At 29.9% G+C, this 22,859-nt stretch overlaps 3 protein-coding genes and 1 long non-coding RNA gene across 4 annotated transcripts; 2 read left to right on the top strand and 2 right to left on the bottom strand.

Annotated features, from left to right (window-relative positions):
• Nucleotides 1-1,534: 1,534 nt before the first annotated feature.
• Nucleotides 1,535-3,727, top strand: LOC100805565 (F-box protein At2g27310). The gene is made up of 2 exons (XM_003536855.4): nucleotides 1,535-1,886; nucleotides 2,552-3,727. The coding sequence occupies exon 2, from the start codon at nucleotides 2,568-2,570 to the stop codon at nucleotides 3,687-3,689; it is 1,122 nt and encodes a 373-aa protein (XP_003536903.1). The 5' UTR covers nucleotides 1,535-1,886; nucleotides 2,552-2,567; the 3' UTR covers nucleotides 3,690-3,727.
• Nucleotides 3,728-5,470: 1,743 nt separating this feature from the next.
• On the bottom strand, nucleotides 5,471-5,875 carry LOC102666546 (antifungal protein ginkbilobin-like protein). Its single transcript, XM_006589750.3, has one exon. It carries the CDS (start codon nucleotides 5,873-5,875, stop codon nucleotides 5,471-5,473), a length of 405 nt encoding a protein of 134 aa, XP_006589813.1.
• A 2,370-nt stretch (nucleotides 5,876-8,245) lies between these two features.
• On the top strand, nucleotides 8,246-10,818 carry LOC102668871 (uncharacterized). Its single transcript, XR_001383030.2, has 3 exons — nucleotides 8,246-8,435; nucleotides 9,455-9,512; nucleotides 10,596-10,818. It is a non-coding gene; the product is annotated as an uncharacterized lncRNA (long non-coding RNA).
• A 959-nt stretch (nucleotides 10,819-11,777) lies between these two features.
• Nucleotides 11,778-15,029, bottom strand: LOC100806618 (aluminum-activated malate transporter 14). Its single transcript, XM_026123993.2, has 5 exons — nucleotides 14,705-15,029; nucleotides 14,438-14,584; nucleotides 13,381-13,659; nucleotides 12,148-12,257; nucleotides 11,778-11,915 (listed from the first exon to the last, which is right to left on the bottom strand). The coding sequence occupies exons 1-5, from the start codon at nucleotides 15,027-15,029 to the stop codon at nucleotides 11,778-11,780; spliced, it is 999 nt and encodes a 332-aa protein (XP_025979778.1).
• Nucleotides 15,030-22,859: the final 7,830 nt, after the last annotated feature.

Consider the following 22,859-nt stretch of genomic DNA (forward strand, 5'->3'; position numbering starts at 1 on the left):
GAGGTAAAGCCTATGACATCTCAAGTCATTAATCCAACAAATCTTCCTTTTAATTAGTACCTCTTTGGTTATATTATTGTTTTTACAATAAGTGGTAACGAGATTTAAATCTAACACTTCGTGCAAACTCCCCATTATCTGTTCATAATTCTGGCTCTCTCTAACCTTATCATTCCTTGTTGTATATATATTGTCCAAATAAAACTCGTCCCAACGTTGACTCTACCTTTTATGCTTCATAAAATTTTAGGACACTATGTACATTCTAATAGAGCCAATCTTAATAGAATTAATCGCTGGTCTGGCCTAATTAGAAATTAATTTTTGTAAATTTGGCTTAAATTAGCAACCTTACAACCATTATAAAACGCCTCTAGCAGTTGCTGCATATCAACTCCTTTGCAGTGACAATTGAAGTGTAAGCTTTTCTATTTAATTTTTCTCTTTTGCTTTTCTTTTTTAATTTCTTTCCTCGTACAAACTGTTTAAACATCACATCCGACCACCAGAAACTAACAAGGTTTCTTCAGATTTTTTTTCTATGAAGTTTTAAGATTTGTTTGAGAATGGTAAAAATTTGGGCGTTTGGTTTGGTCATAAATACGAAACAGGTACAGTCATTGACATTTCACACGAGCAATTGTTCTTCCTTATTCAGTTGGTGCCTTGAAGTTGAAGCTGTCACCCTTTGCATTTATTTAGGTTTTGTCTCCTCACGGCTAATCTTATATAAAATTGAGTAATGTTTTCAAAAACATGCAATAGTATATTTTTTTTATTCATATTACTACTATAATTTTAATTATTTCAATAAACTAGTTTGGTCAAGATTTTTTTTTTTACGGAAGTAAAGATTTTTACTTATACCATGAGTTTGTCATTTTATATTAATGCAATATTATGATCACATCAATGTGAAACGATGTGTGTTAAACATGTAACTTTTGTTTTGGAAAGCAAATGTGGTAGTAAAGTAGAGGTATCCCAAATTATCACTCATGAAGAAGATGATAATTCATATTAGATTCTTGATCACTTGTATCAACGCATGTTATATATATTACTGTAAAGTTTAGGTATAAGTTAGAATATACTAGTAATAAATAATCCATATTAGTTATTTGTTTTTATATAGTTAATAAATTTATTTTTCCTTTTCAAAATAATTATAAAAATATTTTAAGAATAGAAAAGTGTTATAAAAGAAGTAATTTAACTTATTATTAAAAGTAATAATATATATTAACTTTTAAATACGTATTATAAAAATTAAAATATTTAACATATAAATTTTGTATTTAAATAACTTTGCAGTAGTACTACTAAAGAAATGAAAACGAATTTCTGAACCAATACAAACACAAAATTACTATTATATTTTGATAAAAACGGCTTATTAAAATCCAAATTTAATGAATCAGATAGTTGGTCTCTTTCTAATGATTTCGTGAATACCTAAAATAAACTATCTGACAAGTTGCGTTTACTCAAGATTCTTTTTGCTAAAAGTGGTTTTGCGGTCGTGGCAAAATCTGTGTGGTGCATGGAGCGGGCAGTGCAAGGCGCCCACCTCAAATGTTTATCTCAAAACCCGCTTCAAGTCAAGTTCGAGTCTTCTCAAGGTTGAGAGCAACCAAGAACCAGAACGACACAAGCACAGTACCCCCCACTGGAATGACTTTCTTCCAAAAGCGAATGGATTGTGACCTTTAAACCAATCTTCTTACATAATGGTCGTTTGAAAACTTCGTATTTTCATCTGGGTTTCCTTCAAAATCAGTTTTTATTTTATTTTTCTTTCTTCTCTTCCTCTGCCCTTCTTGGCTTGGTTCTTCTGTTTTAAGCAGCTTTCTCTTGTTGATCATTAATCATGTCCGATATTTAAGGTAACTACTGACAACCCTGTATTTCCCTCCTAATATTTTTTGATAAGCTGAATTAGACAGCATCTATGTTCATTTTGACCTGCTGAATTTGACAGCATTTCTATTCATTTCCCATTTACGAGGGGGGCATTGTCAAGTTTGTTTACCTTTATTGATTTTTTTTTTTAATCCGCTATTGATTGTTTTTGTTTTATGTTTGAGTTTAATAGAAGGGAATCTAGTTCACCTGTTGTTGATCAATTTGTAATGTTGAACAGTTGAAGTTAAAGGGCATTCTGCTGCAATCATATAAATTAAGGGTTGCAGGTTATTTATTAAATGCGAGTTTCCATAATGGTTAAGGCTACTTGGTCCTCGTTAGTCCTCAAGAGCACTGGCTCTAGTCTTTACAGAATTGTGTTATGTTACTAAAGTATTGTACCCCCCATTATTGGCTAATGTTATCGGGAAAAATCCAAGTTTTATATCAGCTAAAGATAGTACCAAGATAAAGTATATAAGTGAGGAATAATCCTGATTCTGTGAGCTAGCTTTTGAGGTCAAGTTAGACCCAAACCCAAATTCTAATAAATCTATTAAAAAGATTAATTCAATCTGTTTTCTTGTGTTAAAAAAAATTACATTTGTGTGTTCTGTTTTGTGATTTGAATTATATTCTTTGACAGACATAGGGTTATTGCTATGGCAGTCGTACCTGTTGAGAGTATTGCCTCATTGAATAGTGATCTCCTCTATGACATATTACGACGCCTTGATGGCCCTACGTTGGCTAGTGCAGCTTGCACTTGTGCATCATTTTCTTCCATCTCAAAAGAAGAGAGTTTATGGGAAAATGTATGTTCTTCTGTGTGGCCTTCAACCAATAGGGAAGATGTCAAAAGTTTAATATCTTCTACCGGTGGATTCAGAAAATTCTATGCAGATTGTTTTCCTCTTATTATAAACAAGGAGGTAGGAGAGTATCAATTGAGCAGCTATCTTGAGTACCCTGATGATTGGACTGAGGCCAAATATTATGGGGACATGATTGAATTTGAAAGCATCTCTCCATCAGATTTTGTTTCCATTGTGGATATCAGGTTTAAGGAGAAACCAATCTGCTCCAAAGTTCTATGCGGAATTCCAAACGCAAATGGCTATGATGAGTGGTTCTACAACTGTCCTTTTCGGATTGATCTTCTGAGTTGTGCGGATAGAGATGATAACAATGATGGTGTGGTTACCCTTTCTGTATCTGATGGATTGCCACCAATAACATCCATGGAAAGGGAAAAGAAAGATGGGAAACTATGGCAGGAGCTTCGTGATGGTCTCTTGCTTAGTTGGATCATAGTAAACAAGAAAATAAAGCAATCTGCTAATCTTGCAAGTTGGATCTCCTTAGATGGACAAAGACATTGGCCAACAGATAAGGATTTCGTCTTTCGTTTCGGATCTGTTCTCTCTGCCAAGGACATTTTTCCTTCTCAAGTAGTGCAGTGCATCCTTATTATGAAGTTTAGAGTGGTTCACACTGAAGAAGAGGGGGTTCAAACAACTCTTAAAACAACAGAGTTGAGTATGCAGTTGGAAGACATGGAAGGTGCTCATGTTAATGGGAGGAACAGTTTGCTTATTCTTAAGGAAGCACTTAGCTGCCGAAGGAGCAAAAACTATAGTGAAGTACTTGAATCCTGTCTTATTTTCTCAAAAGTGCAAAATAAGTTGAAAGAGGAGAAGATTAAAAACGAAAGTAGGTTGGACACACTTTGTATATTAAGTGGCATTGTTGCTGTAATGACATTCTGGTACTATGTTTTCTGATATGGTATGGCGTTGTTCGTTTTACTGGAATAAGCTAATGTTGATCTAGCAGATGATCAAATTTGGCACTCCCCTTCTGTAACATAAGATTCCTAATAAAGTAACTAATTGATGAAAGGTTCGTTTGGTTTGAAATTTGAAATTCCATCAATATGAAACTTTTGCAAATCGACAGTATCAGCAGGAGCTGGTATTACGAATAGTTTCATCCCTCAGTTTGTGAGCTATAAATATCATTTAATTTTGCACTTGTTTTCACTAAATGATTTGCTGAATATATGTTTTTGAAAAATAGAAATAAATCCTTCCATTCTAACTTTTACGGCTGCATATGAATATCCAAACTTGCATCTGAAAAATTAAACTACATTCATCCAATTTTTCATGTATATATGCAATTTTTTTAGACATTAAAACACAAAATGAACCCTATCTTTTAATGTCTGTAAATATTGGTTTGGTTGGTAATATGCTTAATTAATCTTGCCTCCTTTAAAAAATTCGTGAATGTTTGTTGTTTGTCACCTTTTAGTCTTCCGAGTTGGCAATTTTATTAGTAAGTGATAGCACTTTAATTGAGTTGGGATAAACTCATATCTCAATATATAACTTATAATCAATACTTGGGGTGTTAAGGAAATAATTTATCAAATCCAAACTTTTATAATAAGTTTAAATCAATGTAGTTATCATGTTTGGAACTTTCATCTATGTTGTTCACAATTTGAATTACATAAAAATTTGATTCACTTTACTTCCTTTTTTTTTTCTTTTCTTGTAAGTTATAACTACTTACAAAGAAATTTTTTCGAAATAAATCACTTGTCTTAACTAGTTAGTTGCTTTCTTATTTAACTTTCCTAATTAATTTAAGAGTGTCGTTAGGTGCACCCAGCATTCTTTGTAAATATCAAAAATGTTCCTGACTTTTTTTTCCCTTTAAAAACTGTTTCTATTCTAAACATCCGCAACAGATATTTTTTTGTGCAGTCTTCTTCTCCCATTTCTCTCGTCGTTGCTGCATTTTGTTCGGTTCGTTGGCAAAGGTTAGGTTCGGTGAAGCGTGTTCAGTGTTGCGGTGGTCGTTGGTGACATACGAGGTACCGCAAATCGTGTGGATCAAGTTGACCCGTAAGCAATTTGCGGATCAACTTCATCTGTAAGAAACTTGCAGATCAAGTTGATCCGTAACAAACTTGCAAATCAACTTTGTCAACTGCGGATCAACAAAATCATATGCGGATCACATCATAACATATGCGGATCAAGTAGAATGAGCTGGATGCACAGAAACTACTTTAGATATACCCGGGGGATATTTTTGTCTTTTCACGTAGAGTGCCGGATACAGCAGCAATAATACTAGGTACACCTAACAACACCCTTAATTTAAATATGTTATTTAACACTTATTCACATGTATAATCTTCTAGCTTACTGTAGCAAGCATATAAACCGGTATGACCTTTCCTGGACATATATTTTTTTTTTCATGTCAAAATATGTTAATTTGATCACGCATTTACTAATTTTATTATTGAGAAGCTTTACATTAAGGCTAGTAAGTTTATCCTGTTCAATATGTAAAGGAATCATAACCGAAAATCATATTAAGCAATTTGAAATCAAAATGAGACTTGATGAGCGAATAGGTAGTACCAGTGTTTTTGACTTCATAAGTGATAACCCATATATATTTGAGGGACAGAAACAAATTAATTTATTGCTTACAAAGCCTTTTGGTGGAAACATGAAAAACAAAGCTCCAATAATTGTGTATCTCAATCATCAAATGGGTACTGCTCATACCTGATTGTGCAATCATGCAGCACCGAACGAGCTCCTACACGCTTCGGACACCCGTTGAACACGGATGTTTTAGCAACACCGAGACAGGTTTTGCAGTCAGTGGCAGTCAGATTAATGTTGCAAGCAGCATGTCCATAGGCAAATGCATTAGGATAAGGAGAAATGTTGTAGTAATCGTAGTTTTTCCTGGTTGGAGTCTCTGTCTCCAATTCTCCAACAACATAGGATAAACTCACAGCAAAAGGATCACCTGAGCTGTACGCCCCAACGTTGCACAGAATGACAGTGATGTTGGTGTTGGGAACACTGTCCACGGCAACACTCCACAGCCACAACAAAACAACCCCAACTGCTGCAATTTCTGAAGGAATACCCATCTTCTTATGGTCTTTGTCTCTTTGATCAATTTCTATAACAGAACACTTTTATATTTTGTGGGTTTGGGAGTTATAATGTTGGTTGGATAGTAAAAGGAGAAAAAAGGAAAAAAAATTATGAATTTAATTTTTTCAAAAAAAAATTTAATAATTAACAATTCTCATTTATATATATATAGTGGGCAGGTTTGAATCTTCTTCAGAGTTTTATTTATTTATTGTCTTTTTCTTATCAAGTTGCAATTGGCATGTTTTGTCTTCATCCACGTTCCAATATTCAATAGTAAGCACTCGTCCTTTGTTGGAAAATGATTTCTTACCCTCCTTTTCTTATACTTTTTTCTATCGGTTAATAGGGAATTATATCATTAATTAACGTAAAAATAATGCAAGAGAAGTGACACAAATGGTGTGTGAATAATATTAGTGTTGATCTTTTGCCGAATATAACAGAGAACCGCGCTCTGCTTTTTGCCGGCCATTTATTTAAACTTAATTGTACGTGGATGTCTAGTCATTTGGCACTCAACTAAAATTTTAGGGGTGGTTATAAAATATTAGTTAATGAAATTAAAACTAAAATGTTTGACAGGTAATTCTCCCCACACCAAGAAATACTTTTCCTCTTCATTTCTTTCATCCCGACTAATGCTTACACCTAAAATGCAACTGAAACAAAATACTAGCATCGATCAACTCATAGCAATGAAATTATATGTAACTTGTTATTTCATATCATGAAACTAATCATGCATGCATCACATCATTATGTATATCTTCCACTCTCGAAATGTAATATGATGTGATTATCTCTTTAGCTTGTTTGATTTTGATCATTATGGATACTGGTTATTTTGCTCACGAATTGTTTAAAATTTCACGTATGCCTCTAAGCAAGCTAGTTAATTAAATATCTCACTTCATCCGGTCTAAAGACCAAAGAGTAAATATACCTTCTTAATTACATTAAAAGTATATATATATATATAAATGATAATATAATAAACTTATCGCATCATTAATTAAGTAATGATATTATAAATTAATAGAATTTAATATCATTATTTAACATATTCAGATCGATAAGTATTTAAACTAAAAATTAAAAAATGTCAGATAGTAAAATAAAAAATTTAGATAATAAACTAAAAATATATATATTCACTATTACAAAAAGTAGTTTTAACATCGGCTTATTAACATCGGTTTTTTACAAAACCGATGTTAAGTTAAACGCGGTGGCATATTTGTAAATAAAGTATTATTCTTAACATCGATTTTTGAAAAACCGATGTTAACAAATGATGTTAACATCGGTTTTTGTTAACATCGGTTTTTTGGAAAACCGATGTTAACATCATTTGTTAACATCGGTTTTTCAAAAACCGATGTTAACGCATAATATGTTAACATCGGTTTTCCAAAAAACCGATGTTAATGCATACACGTTAACATCGGTTTTTCAAAAACCGATGTTAACGTGTAATATGTTAACATCGGTTTTCCAAAAAACCGATGTTAATATAAATTTTTTTTTAATTTTTATATATTTTAAAAAAATCATATATTGCGTTATTAATTATATTTTAATTAAAAATATATAATAATTAAGAAACAATTATAAATTCAAAAGGTAAACATTTAAAAATTAAACTAAAAATATTTCAATTATAATATGATTTATAATTCAACGATACTATAAAATATTTTATTATGTTAATTGAACAACAATATAAAATATTGTTTGTGTGTCTAATCATGTTATAAAGTAAAATTATTAAATTCTTATAAAAAAATAAAATTATTAAACTAAATTGAATGACAAAATAAAATCAAGACTTTTAAAGGAATAACTAATTGACAATATAAATCTTCTCATATTATCAATGAGATTAAAATAATTTTTTAAGGAAACTAAATTGTATTTATGTTATTTTTTTTTGTTACAAAACATAATTATGTTAGTTAAAAAAAACAAGTTAAGGGATAAGAAGTAGAAAATCTCCCTATTTTTTAACAAAGAATTATTATGTTAATTTAGTTAAATGTATATAAGATTACTAAGTGATCTTTTTTTATCAGCAAAAATTACTAAATGATCTAACTTGATTGATTGAATTGAGTGTGCAAATTACAAATTATCGTAAATCTTTTTGTATCTAATTTAATTCCTGCAAACAAAAAAAAATACTACTCTATATAAAAATCGGGTTGGACCGAGATGAGGTTCGTCATTTATTGGTCAATCTAAAAATAAGAAAATAAGGCTATGTTTTTTTTTAACGTTAAATCATGCATTTTATAAGGCTATGCTAAATAATGGAGTTTGTTTTTTCCCCCTTCCCCGTATAAATAAATAATTCCTATATTTTTTGAGCAAATATTTCCTATATTATTAAGAGTAAAAATAAATAAAAAAAACTTACGGAGTTGGATCGGGCATAGAAGCGCACAGTAGAGAGAAACCAAACCAAAGCGTACACCCTCTTCTCTCCCACTCCCAATAAAAACCCGAACCCTCGCTCGCCGTTTCTTTCCATCGTTCATCATCGTGAAAAAGGTACGCATGCCGTTTCTTTCCATCGTTCATCAATTTTTTTTTTTCACTTTCGAAAGGTACGCACCATGTCAAGGTTCTTCATTTCGCGGCTAGTTTCTCGCATTTTCAATCGAATACTCTCACGGGAATCGTTAAATTCGATTTTCCTCGACGTTTTCTGTTGTCTCTCTTGATTATCACCTGTGGATTATGTGCATTTAAATATTCAGAACTTCACATTTAGCATTTTCAACCGCGAAAACCTTAATCAGATATGGAGATAATTTTTCTGCATTAATTTACAGTTTCAATGTTGCGATACCTTGGCTCATGTTATAGTTGGCATTTTTAGGTTTAAACTTAAGAGAATTAGGTACATTGGATGCAGAATTTATTTATTGTTTATCATAGGAGGGGTATAGAAAGAGAGGGAATTCATAATTATTGGTAACTTGGCATGGGAAGTCATGGTAAATTGGTAATGGCAACTGGCAAGCACCATCTTTTTTTAGGCTTTAGCATATTTGCCAAACCTAGGCTTTGAAGAATGGGCTACAAGCCTACAATTGGACTTTCAAGCCAGGTACCTTAGTGTTTTTCCTCTGTCTTTTTGGCACTAACCACTTCTTATCAACCTTCATGTTAACATTACATTTCAACGGATGAAATGACCATGGTCTTGAAAGTTGAAACCAAATCGAAAAGCAAAGTAATATCTGCATTGCCTACTTGTATACAAGGTAGAATTTCCCTTGCCTACTAGTAACAACTTACGAGCTTTATTGATATTTGGTAATAATAATATAGACTGCATAATCTGCATTTTAATGTCTCTAGTTGTTGCTATTGGTAATTGGCATGCATTGTTGTGTGTATATACAGTCTTCCTGTTAATGCATATAGCCACCCATTTAAGATGTGGGCTAATTGTTTCTTTTAATTTATTATGCTGGTCCTAACCCACTGGTGATGGTCTATATTGACAGCTACTAGGTTTCAAAAACTAATCTCTAATCTGTATATTGATTATTGAATACCAGATAGTAGAAGAAAAGGAACTTCAGCTGGTTTTATTTGATAGAGAAACCACTGTTACAGGTACAAATGTTTGTTACCAATGAATATTTTTATTACGTGTTCACTGCCATTAATGACAATTGATATATGCTATACAAATTGTGTTCATGATGAGTGAACCTTAGATTCCCGTTTGAGATTGGATGCAATGATTCTTGCGGACAGTTTGCATTAATCATTGTATTCAATCTTGAATTGTCAAAAAAAAAAATCTTGAATTGTCCGTTTGGACAGTTTGGGGAGACTGATATTTTTATGGTAGATTCATGTGTTAAGGTTAAAATTATTTTGTTTAATTTGATGAAATTTTGGTAATGCATTTCTAGTTGTTCTCTGAGTGCATACTTGATTATCGGGAAATTAATTTCACCGATTTCATGTCGTGTACTTAGAGACCAATGCGAAATGCTGCCAAAATTTTGTCAAATTTAACAAAATAGAATTAACCCTGATGTATGAAGCTACCATAAAAGACGGTCTTGCCGAATGGGATAGGGCCACACCTTTAATAAAAAAGTGAGATTTTCATGCATCGAATAACTTTGAGAGTATGACCGAGTTATTACTTAGATGGATCGAAGTTGGATGAATCAAAGTCGCATCAGCCCAGAATATGAGGAAGGCGTCGAGCAATTCTTACAATTTGCTTCACAAAGAGGTCAACCGGATGAAGATGGAAAATATTATTGTCCTTGCATCAATTGTTTGAATGGAAGACGACAAATACTGGATGACATACGAGAGCATCTGTTGTGTGATGGAATTAAGAGGAATTATACGACGTGGATATGGCATGGTGAAATGACAGACATGCAGAGTGGGCAACAATCCGAACCGTTTGATGTAGAAATGGGAGATCACTTATATTTTAGTATTGTGTAGACTAATTTGTACTGAACGTTGCATATCTAAATTTCATAATGTATTTAGTGTAATAGACAAAAAGGAAGCACTGAGTGTGGGTATTACGTCATGCATTGGATGTCAACTATAATCTTAGGAAATTTCCATAATAATTGGGAAATGGTAATTTTTAATTCACCAAATTTCATATTATTATGATTGCTAATATATTATTAACTTATGTTTTATTATATCATGCAGTATTTCACTGATCCTAGACCATTGGAACCAGAAAGATTGAAGGCACTTCGCAACCAGTGGGCAAAGTACTATTTGAAAGTGAAAAATGAAACTTAGGATGTTTAGACAATCTTGTAATTGTAGTTTATATTTACTTACTTAATTTACAATTCATGTCTCAACATTAAATATGTTTTAAATTCATAGTAATTAGTAAATTTCTTATTGAATTTTCTGGTAAAAACTGTTTCAAAACAGAATGAAAATTATATGTTGTGTGGTCTGATTTTAAAATTTGCAGGTTATTTTTGGGATTTATTGAAAAAACAGACATCATGTTAAAAATAAATTTCTAAAACAACATCGGTTTTTAAAAAAACTGATGTGAAATGTTACTTACAACATCAGTTTTTTTAAAAACTGATGTTAAATGTCACTTACCTCAACATTTTTTAACATCGGTTTTTAAAAAAACTGATGTTGTAAGTAACATTTCACATCAATTTTTTTAAAAACCGATGTGAAATGTCACCTACAACATCAGTTTTTTAAAAACCGATGTCAAATATCACATTTAACATCGGTTATTTTAAAAACCGATGTTACATGTCACTAACAACATCAGTTTTTTAAAAATCGATGTTGATTTATAGATTTATAACTTTTTTTTCTTCATAATTCATATCATATAACATCGCCTATTTAAATAACCGATGTTAAATATCACTTACAACATCAGTTTTTAAAAAACCGATGTTAAATGTCACTTACAACATCAGTTTTTTAAATAAACGATGTTAAATGTCACTTACAACATCAGTTTTTTAAAAAACCGATGTTAAATGTCACTTACAACATCAGTTTTTTAAAAAACCGATGTTAATTTATAGATTTATAATTTTTTTTTTCATAATTTGTATCATATAACATCGCTTATTTAAATAACCGATGTTGTATTTATTAGTTAACATCGGTTTTGAAAAACCGATGTTAATGATACTACTTTCCACATCGGTACTTTCAACATCAATTAATAACCGATGTTGAAAGTCTTAAATAACCGATGTTAAAACCTTATTTTCTAGTAGTGATTACAAATATAAAAACATATTTAACCTTGTATCTTTTTTCATCTTGCATCAATATGCCAACAAAAGTAATTCACACTAAGGTAAGGATATTGGCTAGTCCTAAATGTATTATTTAATTACATACCGTAGTTGAGGCTTGGAGGCAACCTCCCAGAGCAAGAATAATTGCAGCAAGTTCTCGAAGAACCTCTCCAATCTTTAGGTACTCCTCCCATGGATAGAAAAATCCAAAATTTCCATGCCATGGTCCCTATTTTGCGAAATTTGCCTGAAACACAGGATATATTTTTTATTATTCACCTGTATCCTTTCTTTCTCTCGATAAAAATTATACTATTACAACCAGTAAGTTAAAATAAACATGAAATTAAAGATGTCTCAGTTTTACGTAAAAGCTTTCATAAGTATTCAACAACATATGATTCTACTTCTACCACATAATGACACAAAACAAACACGCGCACAGACATGTGAATACGTACCAGCATCTCATTCTTTGATTTAGAGTCCAACAGCGACTTGCAAACAGTGAAGCTAGAACCAGGCTTATTTTCTTTTTGAGTAGCACATTTGACATATTCCTCCAAGCACCCTATATATAGTACGAAAGACAAAAAACTTTATTACTTTTGTAGAACTATGAGGGAATATTAAAGGGGTGATGATAAACGTCTATACTCCAAAATTATATGGAGGAAGGTAGAAAGTGATTAAAATAAGAAGAAAAAAAGTTAAAGAAAAAATTATATATAAATATAATAAATGATATATATGATAAAAAAAATGAGAGAGATAAAAAATATAATAAAAATGAAATTAAAGAAAATGTAAATTTATTAAGATGATCATTATTTTGATAGGGTGGGCCATAAGTCGTACCCATGCACATATAAAAGTGTTATGATTTTTTTTATGAAAGCTAGAGAAAGAAAGACAGTATCTCATGGCCCTATACTAAAGAAATTAATTATGATTTTATATCAATATAATACAAATGCTAATACATTGAAATTAAACTCTTCAACAAAACCCATTCTTGCCATCCACTAGGATATAGAATGCAAAGTTGATCACGACTTTATGCATTAGAAAGCGAATATGTGTATCTGGATCGAGAGTAGTAATATTCTCGAAAGTACCTTTTGGATGTATATTGTTTATAGTGGAATGCAAAGATCTTCTTCTCATATGAAAAGAATAATTAAAAAGGACATAGTCAGAGCTTGAGTATATAAATGAAAATCAGCAATAACATTAAGAGACCACTTTTAATACAGTTTTCTAACATCTTTTAATACGAGGAAGGATTCTTTTAAACCGATATAAACCAAAGTTATTTTATATTCTTTAATAACTTTTAACTAATGGGTTGATAGAAATTACAGTTTTATATAAATTAATAAACAGTATAAGAGTGACTAATTTTATATTGATATACGTACATTGATCCTCTTTTAATATTTTTTATCATTAAAATTCATGTCACAATTACTGCAAAAAAAAAAAATCTTTTTTCGGTTACGAAAAAAATCCATCAGAAAGTTAGTAAAAATAAATTATAACTTTTTAAAAAAAAATTAGTTGAACTAAATACATTCACATATTTGATTATGAGTTAGTATGACAAATACTCAAGTTGACTACGAAAAATAGTATAAAAGGAAGAAACTAAAGTTCTGTACGTATATCAGCGATATATATATATATATATATACCTTGTAATGCATTGGCAAGGTGTTGAAATCTATAGACAGTAGAATCATGAAGTTCATCGCTGGCCCAGTAGGGGAAAACCAACAAGCTAACACAAATGCACACAACGAAATCCATGACAATTGTTAAAAGACGTTCACGTGCTATTTCCCAAACTTTCTGATCTTGAATGCGCACACCAGACACCACAACCAAATTAAAAGTGAGGATAAAGATCATCACTCCGTAATTGTACCTCTTCTTCACACTAGGGAATAGGCGGCAATATGTCGCAAATGTTCCTGAAATTAAATTAAAAGCTTGTCACTAACTGCTTAAAGCTAATAAGCACTTTAATTAAATATATATAGGCCCAAATCAACTTCAATCATCATACACAGAGAATATTAGTAGAACAACACAGTTTTCACATTGGAAAAATAATCCATATGCACTTAAGAGCCTCTCTGACCTAATATTTCTTATTTACTTTAAATAAGTCTAAATAACTACATATTACTTATTTTAATTTTTGTAATTTGTAACAATTTTTCTTTTGCAATTCAATAAATTTAAAAAGTTTACTATATAGCTTTTATGAATAACATCACATCCTTATATATATTCATTCGTATTCCATAAATATACATGCACACAAGATCTAAAAAAATTTTAAAGCATGGGTGTTTAAATAATCACTTGTAACCTTATTAAATACTTGCTCCAAGAGACATCTCTTGATAAGAATTTATACTTAATAAGATTAGAACCAGATAAGCACTTCCAATGTAGTTGCTTTAATAGTTAAATGGCACCTAGAGACAAAAAAAATATATAAATAGTATAATAGATACATGATATGATAAAATAAAAAACTAACTAGTACTATTGATGAAATATTGGATATTACAAGTGTTAACGTGGCCATGCTCTCGATATTACAATTTTAAAGGTTTCTAAAACTGCAATTGCAATGCATTTGTCCGAAATTCTTTACAATTTTGATGAAACACAAACTGTGTAACTCTATAATTTGTAATAATTAAACCAACATAGTTAAGAGGTTAATTAGAAACTTACCAAAGATAAATACAAAAGTACCAATGATAATCAAGTTGGCAACTCCACCATTACCAACGTTTTGCGCCAAAACTGCGGCTATGCAACCCAGTCCACCTCCTAATACAGTTCCAATTCCACGATTTAAACCTTTTCCTAGCGTAGCTCCTGCAAGTTAATCAAACTAGATAGTTGATATACATTGCTTCAGAGCCATGCATGACAATAAGAAGTAGGAGGTAAATTAAACTATATATCTAGATTTGTGTTACTAATTAATGAAAGTACCTGCGAAAAATTCAAAGGTGACCACAACAGTCATGATAGCCCATATAGCATTATCTCCAACTTGCTCATAGAGAGGATCCACGAAGTACAGAAGTGAAATCAATACAAGGGAGATTCCAACTTTGATGCTGTGGATAATTTTTTTAGTGTCTTTCTTTTGCCTCAGATAGGAAGTGATGGGGCAAAGAGAGAACTGATGGATTACTTTGTTTTCTCTAAGACGGGAAAAAACGGGTGGAAGTGAAAATTGGAATGTGTTATCATTCTTCCTTGGAACAACATTCTCTTCTCCATTCAAAATGGATATTACATGCGTTGATTCCATTGTTGTCGTCTTTATTACAACTCCCTTCTGTTCTGTTTTCGTTTTTGTGTTGGAATTTGATTATTCAGCTATAGCTAGTCGAAAAGGGTCTACAACTTATCATATTTATAGCATGCAACGAGCAATATGGAGGATCAAGTATGAAGTATTCAAGTACGGTTGGTGAAGTACCAAATTATTAATGGATATCTGTGCTGGCCCAATTGCATTCTCACATACACATGCCTAAGAAAAAAATTGAAGCAAGTACCACCAAGACCTTAATTAATTAGTGCACTAAACCTTTTTTTTTAATAAACATAGTGCACTAAACCTTAGTGGAACACGGCTTGCACACGGGAGAATGTACCTTATTACACAGACATGTGGAATGTTCTTTCCTCATCCCTCGCTAAATATATATTTTTTTCTGGAAAATGTTCATAAGAAATGAAGAGAGGGTCAAGAGAGTCTTGGCATTCTGCAGTGTCAAAAAATCAGAACATTTATTTTAGAGAGTAGAGGGATAGCTTTGAAATTAAAAATAGTAATTGATCTTATGATTACGTAGTTTATTATATATGAACATCTATGATTGTAATTTTAATTTTTAATTTTTAATTAATAGTTATATTTAATTAAAAAGGTGTGTTTTCCTCGTAAAAGTTGAGGTTAAAACAAATGGGAGTTCAACTTTTATCGGTCAAGTCTATGTCTAGTGGGAAGAGATATTAACTTAGCTTATAATATAAATAATTATAAGTTGAGAAATATTAAAAACATATTTTTAAGACATTTTTTATTATTAGATGAAATAATTTATTGAAATTCATAAAATTTTGTGAGTTTGACCTTTTATTTATACTGTTTGATTGTGAGGAATGAAAGTGAATAAGTGAAAAAAATATATAAAATTAGAAAAATATGTGAAAATTTAAGTTGTTTGATTGAATAGAAATAGAGTAAAATTGTGATAACTTGGTTTTATAAAAAAAATATTATTAATAAACATGTGTGTAACAAAAAAAGATGGCATTGCAGTGCATAATCGATTTTGGAATTGCCATATAGTGATTATGGCACGTTGGTAGTCCTATTTTTTATAGAGTGGAAATTTTTTTTTAGGTCCCGCTTATTTTTTGAAAAGAAAAAAAAAATCTTCAGTTCTACCTATTAAATGGCTCACTTCCACTTTTTCCCTTGCTCTCTCTCTCTTCTATTTCCACAATACTAGGCATGCTCTTAATGAATCTTTCTCTTTATTTTATATTTTTTTAATAAATTTTAATAATTATAACAATGTGTGTTATTAAGTTTTTTTATCATCAACTCTTACATTATTGAAATAACTTTTTAGTGTATAATTTCATCTCAAAACCTACTGTTAAATTGAATTTTTTTATCATATATCTAACTCTATATAAATATAAAATTATTTAATTCTCAATTATTATATATTAAAATTAACGTGATATATGTTTTTAAAACATAGAAAAATAAGATTTTTCTAAATTGTATACTTGTAGTTTTCAATTTAAACAAATTTTAACATAAATAATTAAGATAATATATTTGTTTCTTATCAATAAAAATAATTCATTATTAGGAATATTAAAAAAATACTTAACATTCAAAAACTAAAATATAATTATAAGTCAATAATTAGATAAAATAATACTAGATTTAATTATTCATTTGTCCTGAATTTTCACAATATCTATGTCTTAGTATTTACACATGGACAAAATTATTTGTTTTAGTTTCTAGATTTGTTGATTTTATGTTATTAATCATAATTCTTATATTTGGGGTTTTGCGGATTTAAAATTCGAAAAGGATTCAATATTGTAATTTGAAATGGATTAAGAATTTGAGATGAGATTCGGAATTTGAAATGAAATTGAAAATATCAGTATCAAAACTTCTTAAATTTATATCACATTCGAGAACGGTTCAATGGACACTAGTATCTTTCTAAATGGTTTATCCCTCTATGCATATTAGAGCCCGGTCATATCTTACAAAAGCATTCCATCTCTCAAAGCATATGCTTCAATTATGGAAAGTAATAGGAATTTAATTTTCAATTGCAAGCCATGGCACTTCTACTTCATTGAGAAAGTCCTTTTCCAATAAAATGAAAAAAATCTTTTTTTTTTTATCGTGATTGTAAATCTTGAAAGTGATGGATTTAGAAGGGGATGATCCTGAGTGCGACAGAAGAGTGGTGGTGGTAGGGCTGAACGAATTTATAAAAAAAATGTTATAAAAAATTCAAATATATTAAAAAGAAAATGGATTAATCGAGTTGTCTTCCTTAAATATTTTATAAATATATCTAAAGGTGATTTTTTATTTCTCACCGGTATGAAAATAAAGTGGTTACTTCATATTCGACATCATTAATTTTTGTGCTCCTTCCTTACAATCATGATTATCAAACTTTTAGAGTTAATTCGTTAACTCTTACGAGCTTACGAGTCCACTTGTTTTTTATTGATTGACTCTTGATTAAACTCTCTTTTGCTAAACTTTGGACAAATTCTATAAACTCTAAGTAAACTTGATAGACTCTTGAGTTTACCACCAAGTCAACAAGTTAGCAAGTAAAAAAAATTAGACCAAAATGTAATTTATTTTTTTTATTATTTTTTATCTGTTTAACATTTAATATATCTTCATTTAATGTGTTATTCTCAAATACAAAATTCTCACCTTTAATAATATTAATCTTTTATTCTCTAATAACATTAAACTCTCGATAAGAATGATCTACCAATACTATAATTTATACAAATTATTATTTAATAATGATATATTATTATTAGACTTAATTATTTAAATATTCTGAACTTTATTTACTGTTATGTTTTATTATATTATTAAAATATTTAATTAGTATATTATTTATAAATATTTTATTATTACTTTATTAGACTCTTATTAGTCTACTTGATAACCTTTCTTGCAATTCCTCTTGGCACTAATAATTAACAGCTGGAATAATCAAGATAAAAATAGTACGGTAGACTAGCTTTAAATGTGTTAACTCTGTGCCTCCATGTATAGCTGGACACACGAATGAGTACGTACCACGTGTTGTCATTGTTGGTACCTAATATAACAGTTCTTAAATTATTTTGTAATGTTTTTTATAAACAACAAAATTCGTTCTAAAACAAATACAGTATGTTTATTGAAACATAAAAAGGAAAAAGAAAACAAAGTCGCCCCAATCTAATATCTAATATCTACACATACAATATTTAGGCTAGTTTAGGAGAAAAAGAGAGAATGAAACTATTGTTTTATGTGTTTAATGGCAGTTTTTAGTGAATGAAAAATTAGTACGTAGTCTTAAATTACTATTATTTTTTATATGATATATATTTAATTTTTTTTAATTTAAAAAAAATTAGTAATCCTTCACTTTTTTTTGGTCAAGAGAAACTAAGAAACATATATAGATATACAGCTTTTTTTCTAATATGCGTTTACCGTATAAAATAATTTTATATAATCATTTAATAATAATTATCATATAAAATAAGTTTGTTAATTTTTATATTAATTATTTTATTTTATAATTTTTATATAACTATCTTAAAAGTTATATAAATAATTATAGGGAAAATATATTTTTAATTTTTATACTTTTATCCTTTTTTTAATTTCCAAAATATCATATCATTCAATTTAATTTTTATATTTTATTAAAAATGTGTCTTTGATCTCTCCAAACATATTTTTCAGAACCTTAATTTTGTCTCTTAGAATTGAGTGTGAGGGTTTTTTCTTAAAATTAATTACAATGACATGATACTTTTTTATAAAAAAAAATAATTTTAAAATGTCTTTCCAAACACATCAAATCCTAAATAAATAATATGTATGAAGAAACTAAAAATACATTTTCAATAAAATACATAAACTGAATTAAAAGATATAAAACTTCAAAAATTAGAAACATAAAAGACAAAATTACAAGGGACTTAAAACATATTTATCCTAATAATTATTTATAATTAAATGAGAACATAAAATTGTTTTATACTACTATGGTATGGTTATTAAACTTTTTTCTTTATTTCTTTATCAATTTTTATATAGAACACTATACAAAATTAATATATAATTAACATTTCTCTTTCCATTCTCCTGAACGTACCCAATTAAAGTTAGGAAGTATTATTTGAGATAGATGGAATTTTATTATTTTTTTACTACTATATTTTTTTCCCATTTGACTGGACCCATTGATGGGATTCTTTCTTTATTAGGTGAGATTTCTTGGAATTGTTTTTTTTTTTTAGAAGATTTCCTGGAATTGTTAAGTTTAAACTTTCACGCTTTTGGTGATCTATTTGGAGTCCGTGCCACGGAACTTCGTACCTCCGCTGACTTGCATGATTTCTTTTCCGGAAAGTGGTATAAACACATAGTAAAAAACAAGACTTTAATCATTAATGAATTCCTTTAAATATATTTTTATTAATAAATGAAAAACTTAAATATAATTTAGTTCCGTTAAAATAGAAGGTTTTTTATTATTATAGTCTTCGAAAAAATGTTTTGATTTTAATTTTTATAGAAAATTATTTTAATTCTTATTATCAAGTAAAGGCGTTAATTGATACCAAATTGAACCAATCACATCCATTGCTTATTAATTTATTAGGTTGTAAAATAGATCGACAAATCACGTGTAATCATTTTTTAAAGTAAAATATGCTTTCAAATCTTTATTTGATCAAATTAGTTTAGGAGAAATTTAAAGATATAGTTAATAAAAAAAACATACATGTGATAAGTGATTTAGACTCTTTAATGATGTAATAAATTAATGGATTAGAAATATTATCATGTTATTATTTAATTTTATTACTTATTAGTTATTAGCATATAATAAAAATTTATACGAATTAAAGGAAAAAAAAACTTTAGAAATTATAAAATTGACCTGATGCTTAAAAGAGGATGAGTTCTAAATATATTCTTAACCTACGCTCGTTCATTTTTAAATATTAGAAGAGGAATACTATTTTAAAAAATAAATATGCTTTTTGATTTCGCCTTAAATTACGTAGAGATCACTTTTGTTTTATGTTTGCTGTATAGGTCACCTACTTTTGCATCCATTGGACATCTAATGCCACAAACGTTGATGGCGCTCAATGCTCATTAATTATTGTTTTTACTATAAAAGTCACAAATTTTAGTATTTAAGATAAATAATAAAAATAAATAAAGAATAACAATAAGTAATATTTTTTTATGATTATGAAGTTAAATAGATTTAATTTCATTATTGAAATTTAGACATGATTTACAAATTAATGATAAAATAATTAATTAATTTGTGGATTTTAGGATGGTCCACCATGCATCATCATTTATACTCTTTGGATTGATATAACGTGTATAAGTTTATCCTATATCTTACATATATTAGGTGGCTTTCCAACTCCCTCCACAACCTCTCTCCATCCTGTGGCACCGTCAAGAGTGATTTTTAGTAGCAAGGACTTTGTGCGACACATATTTTATTTTATATTTTAATTAATTAAATTATTTTTTACAATACCTTAAGTTAGGTTTAGGTTATTGGACCAAAATAAAATGTAAATTTTATAAATTAAAGAGATCAAAATCGAAAAAAAAAATAAAAGTACTAAAATCACAGATAAAACATTAAAGAGGAACCAAAATTAAAATTTAGCATATTCCTTTTTATTTGAACGTACAAGAGTACCATATTGGAGCCCTATTGCACAACTTTTTCTCATGGTTTGTGCCCACAATGCTCATTCAAACCCTAGTTTTGTAGAGCATCAAATGATAACTCACATATTCAAGTTAATACTTCTTAGAATCCACTCAGTCCATATTATGTTCATCCGAGAAAAGAGTCCTACGTCAATCTGTGAATCCACCTCTCAAAGCAACAATCACCATGCTTGGGCAAGACCTATAAAGAGAGCATTGTTTTTCAAAAACAACCATATGTGTCCAACAATATGAAATAACTCAAACATGAACAATCCTAGGTAGTGGTATCTTTATTCAAAGAGTTTGTACGCATATATATTGGAAAAATAAGCATATCATTGAGGTATGCTATAATAAATAAATATGGGCAGCATCCTCGTGAAGGCCAATTCAAAAAGGTTTTAATAGCAAATAATGTCTTCAGAGACCATAAGGAATACAAAGTTAAAAATTCAACCGTGATCTCTAAGGAAGAAAAGGTTTTCGTTACTTGTAAGTAAGGTGTCTACAATGCGGTTTGATTCGATATTTAGAAGAAAAGTGATAAATCAAATATAAAATTAGCATTCGGTTCAACATCAAACTCTAATAAAAAAAATTATAACATTTTTTTAAAATTATGGCAATCAATTCAATTGAATCCATAACTTAAGATTAAGATTAAGTTGGGCTGGGTTTCCAACCCACTCTCATACAGTTTGAGCCCAATATAACATGCTTATAAACATTGGGTTGACCCATTTTGCAAATCTCTACATTCATGATTTTTATTGTAGAAGAAAAAAAAAGAAGTTTAAAGCAAATAGAAGCTCTGCACATTTTAATATTAGAGCTAATATTCAATATTACTACTAAAGAAGTAGTAATACTGGAAGGTTTTACACTGGAGCTATAGATCCACGGTTAAAGTTGAAGACTGAAATTGAAGTCAATCCAATAATTACGAGCAAAAAAGATTGTTGCGGGTACTGGTGCTGGAGAAAGACCAGACAGGATTGCATCATATGAGTTTGGCACATTTCTTAATTAATGCACAATGTGCTTGTCATAAATGAGTTAGGACAAATTGCAACGCAATTGTCATGGCACTGTTTATTTTTCTAATTTCTATTTACCATTGCAGTCTCAATCAAAGGCAGGGTAAAACGTCCTATGCAGAAGAGGCATGGTGCAAAAGAGTGGTGGCAGATGGATACGATACTAGTAGAGAGTGGTGGCCCCCACTAGGCATTGAGTGAACCATTTTCTCCTGCTTCCATGCATGCATGCAGCCATGTCGAATTAATTGGCCAGCAGGAACTAGCCACAAAAGACAATTTCTAGTGGGCAACATGGAAGCTGAGTTCTATGATCGATGAATATGATCAATGATCATCCATCTTCTTCTCTCTTGAAAGAACCATTGATCAATAGGTCTTCTTTTTTTTAATCAAGAGTATTCTCTCGCCCAAAAGTTAAAAACTAATCATCTAAAATATTGAAATTCATTTAAAGAGTTGACCAACATGACTTGATTAAAGAGAAGAAGCTCGTTTTCCAGAGTTTTAATGGGGAGGGGGGGGACCAGGTAGACCATGTAACATGTAACAGCTTGGTCCCTGCAAACTCCCAGCGAGGTAAGTGAAAGAGAGAGCATGGGGCCAACACCAATGCCGGTGACAAGTCTTATGTTTTTTTTTTATCTCTTTTTCCTCTGTCTCTTCAAAACTAGCTACCCTGTTCGGTTTTGGCTTTCGCTTCTGTGACAACGATGAAAAATATAGGATGGGTTCGCCTCCCTTGAACAGTTCAAATCAGTGCTGTTGCTGTGTATTACTAATTGACTAGGTTAGAAAAAGTAATTAGGAAACCAAAATTATAAACATAGCAGTGAATTTCACATATAATTAATACACAAATAATTTTTACAACACTTAATAAAAATAAATAAATATAATAACAAATGAAAGTTTAGAAAAAGGTTGAGGTTGAAGCGCACTATATCTTATCTTTAGAGAGAAATGCTTCCACTGCGATCCTTAATCAAAATACATAACTCGTTAATCTAATCGAGTTCAGCTAAAAGATCCTGGAGGATCATGC

This window comes from Glycine max, chromosome 10 (assembly GCF_000004515.6).
Source record: "Glycine max cultivar Williams 82 chromosome 10, Glycine_max_v4.0, whole genome shotgun sequence".
In the NCBI taxonomy this organism is placed as follows: Eukaryota; Viridiplantae; Streptophyta; class Magnoliopsida; order Fabales; family Fabaceae; genus Glycine; species Glycine max.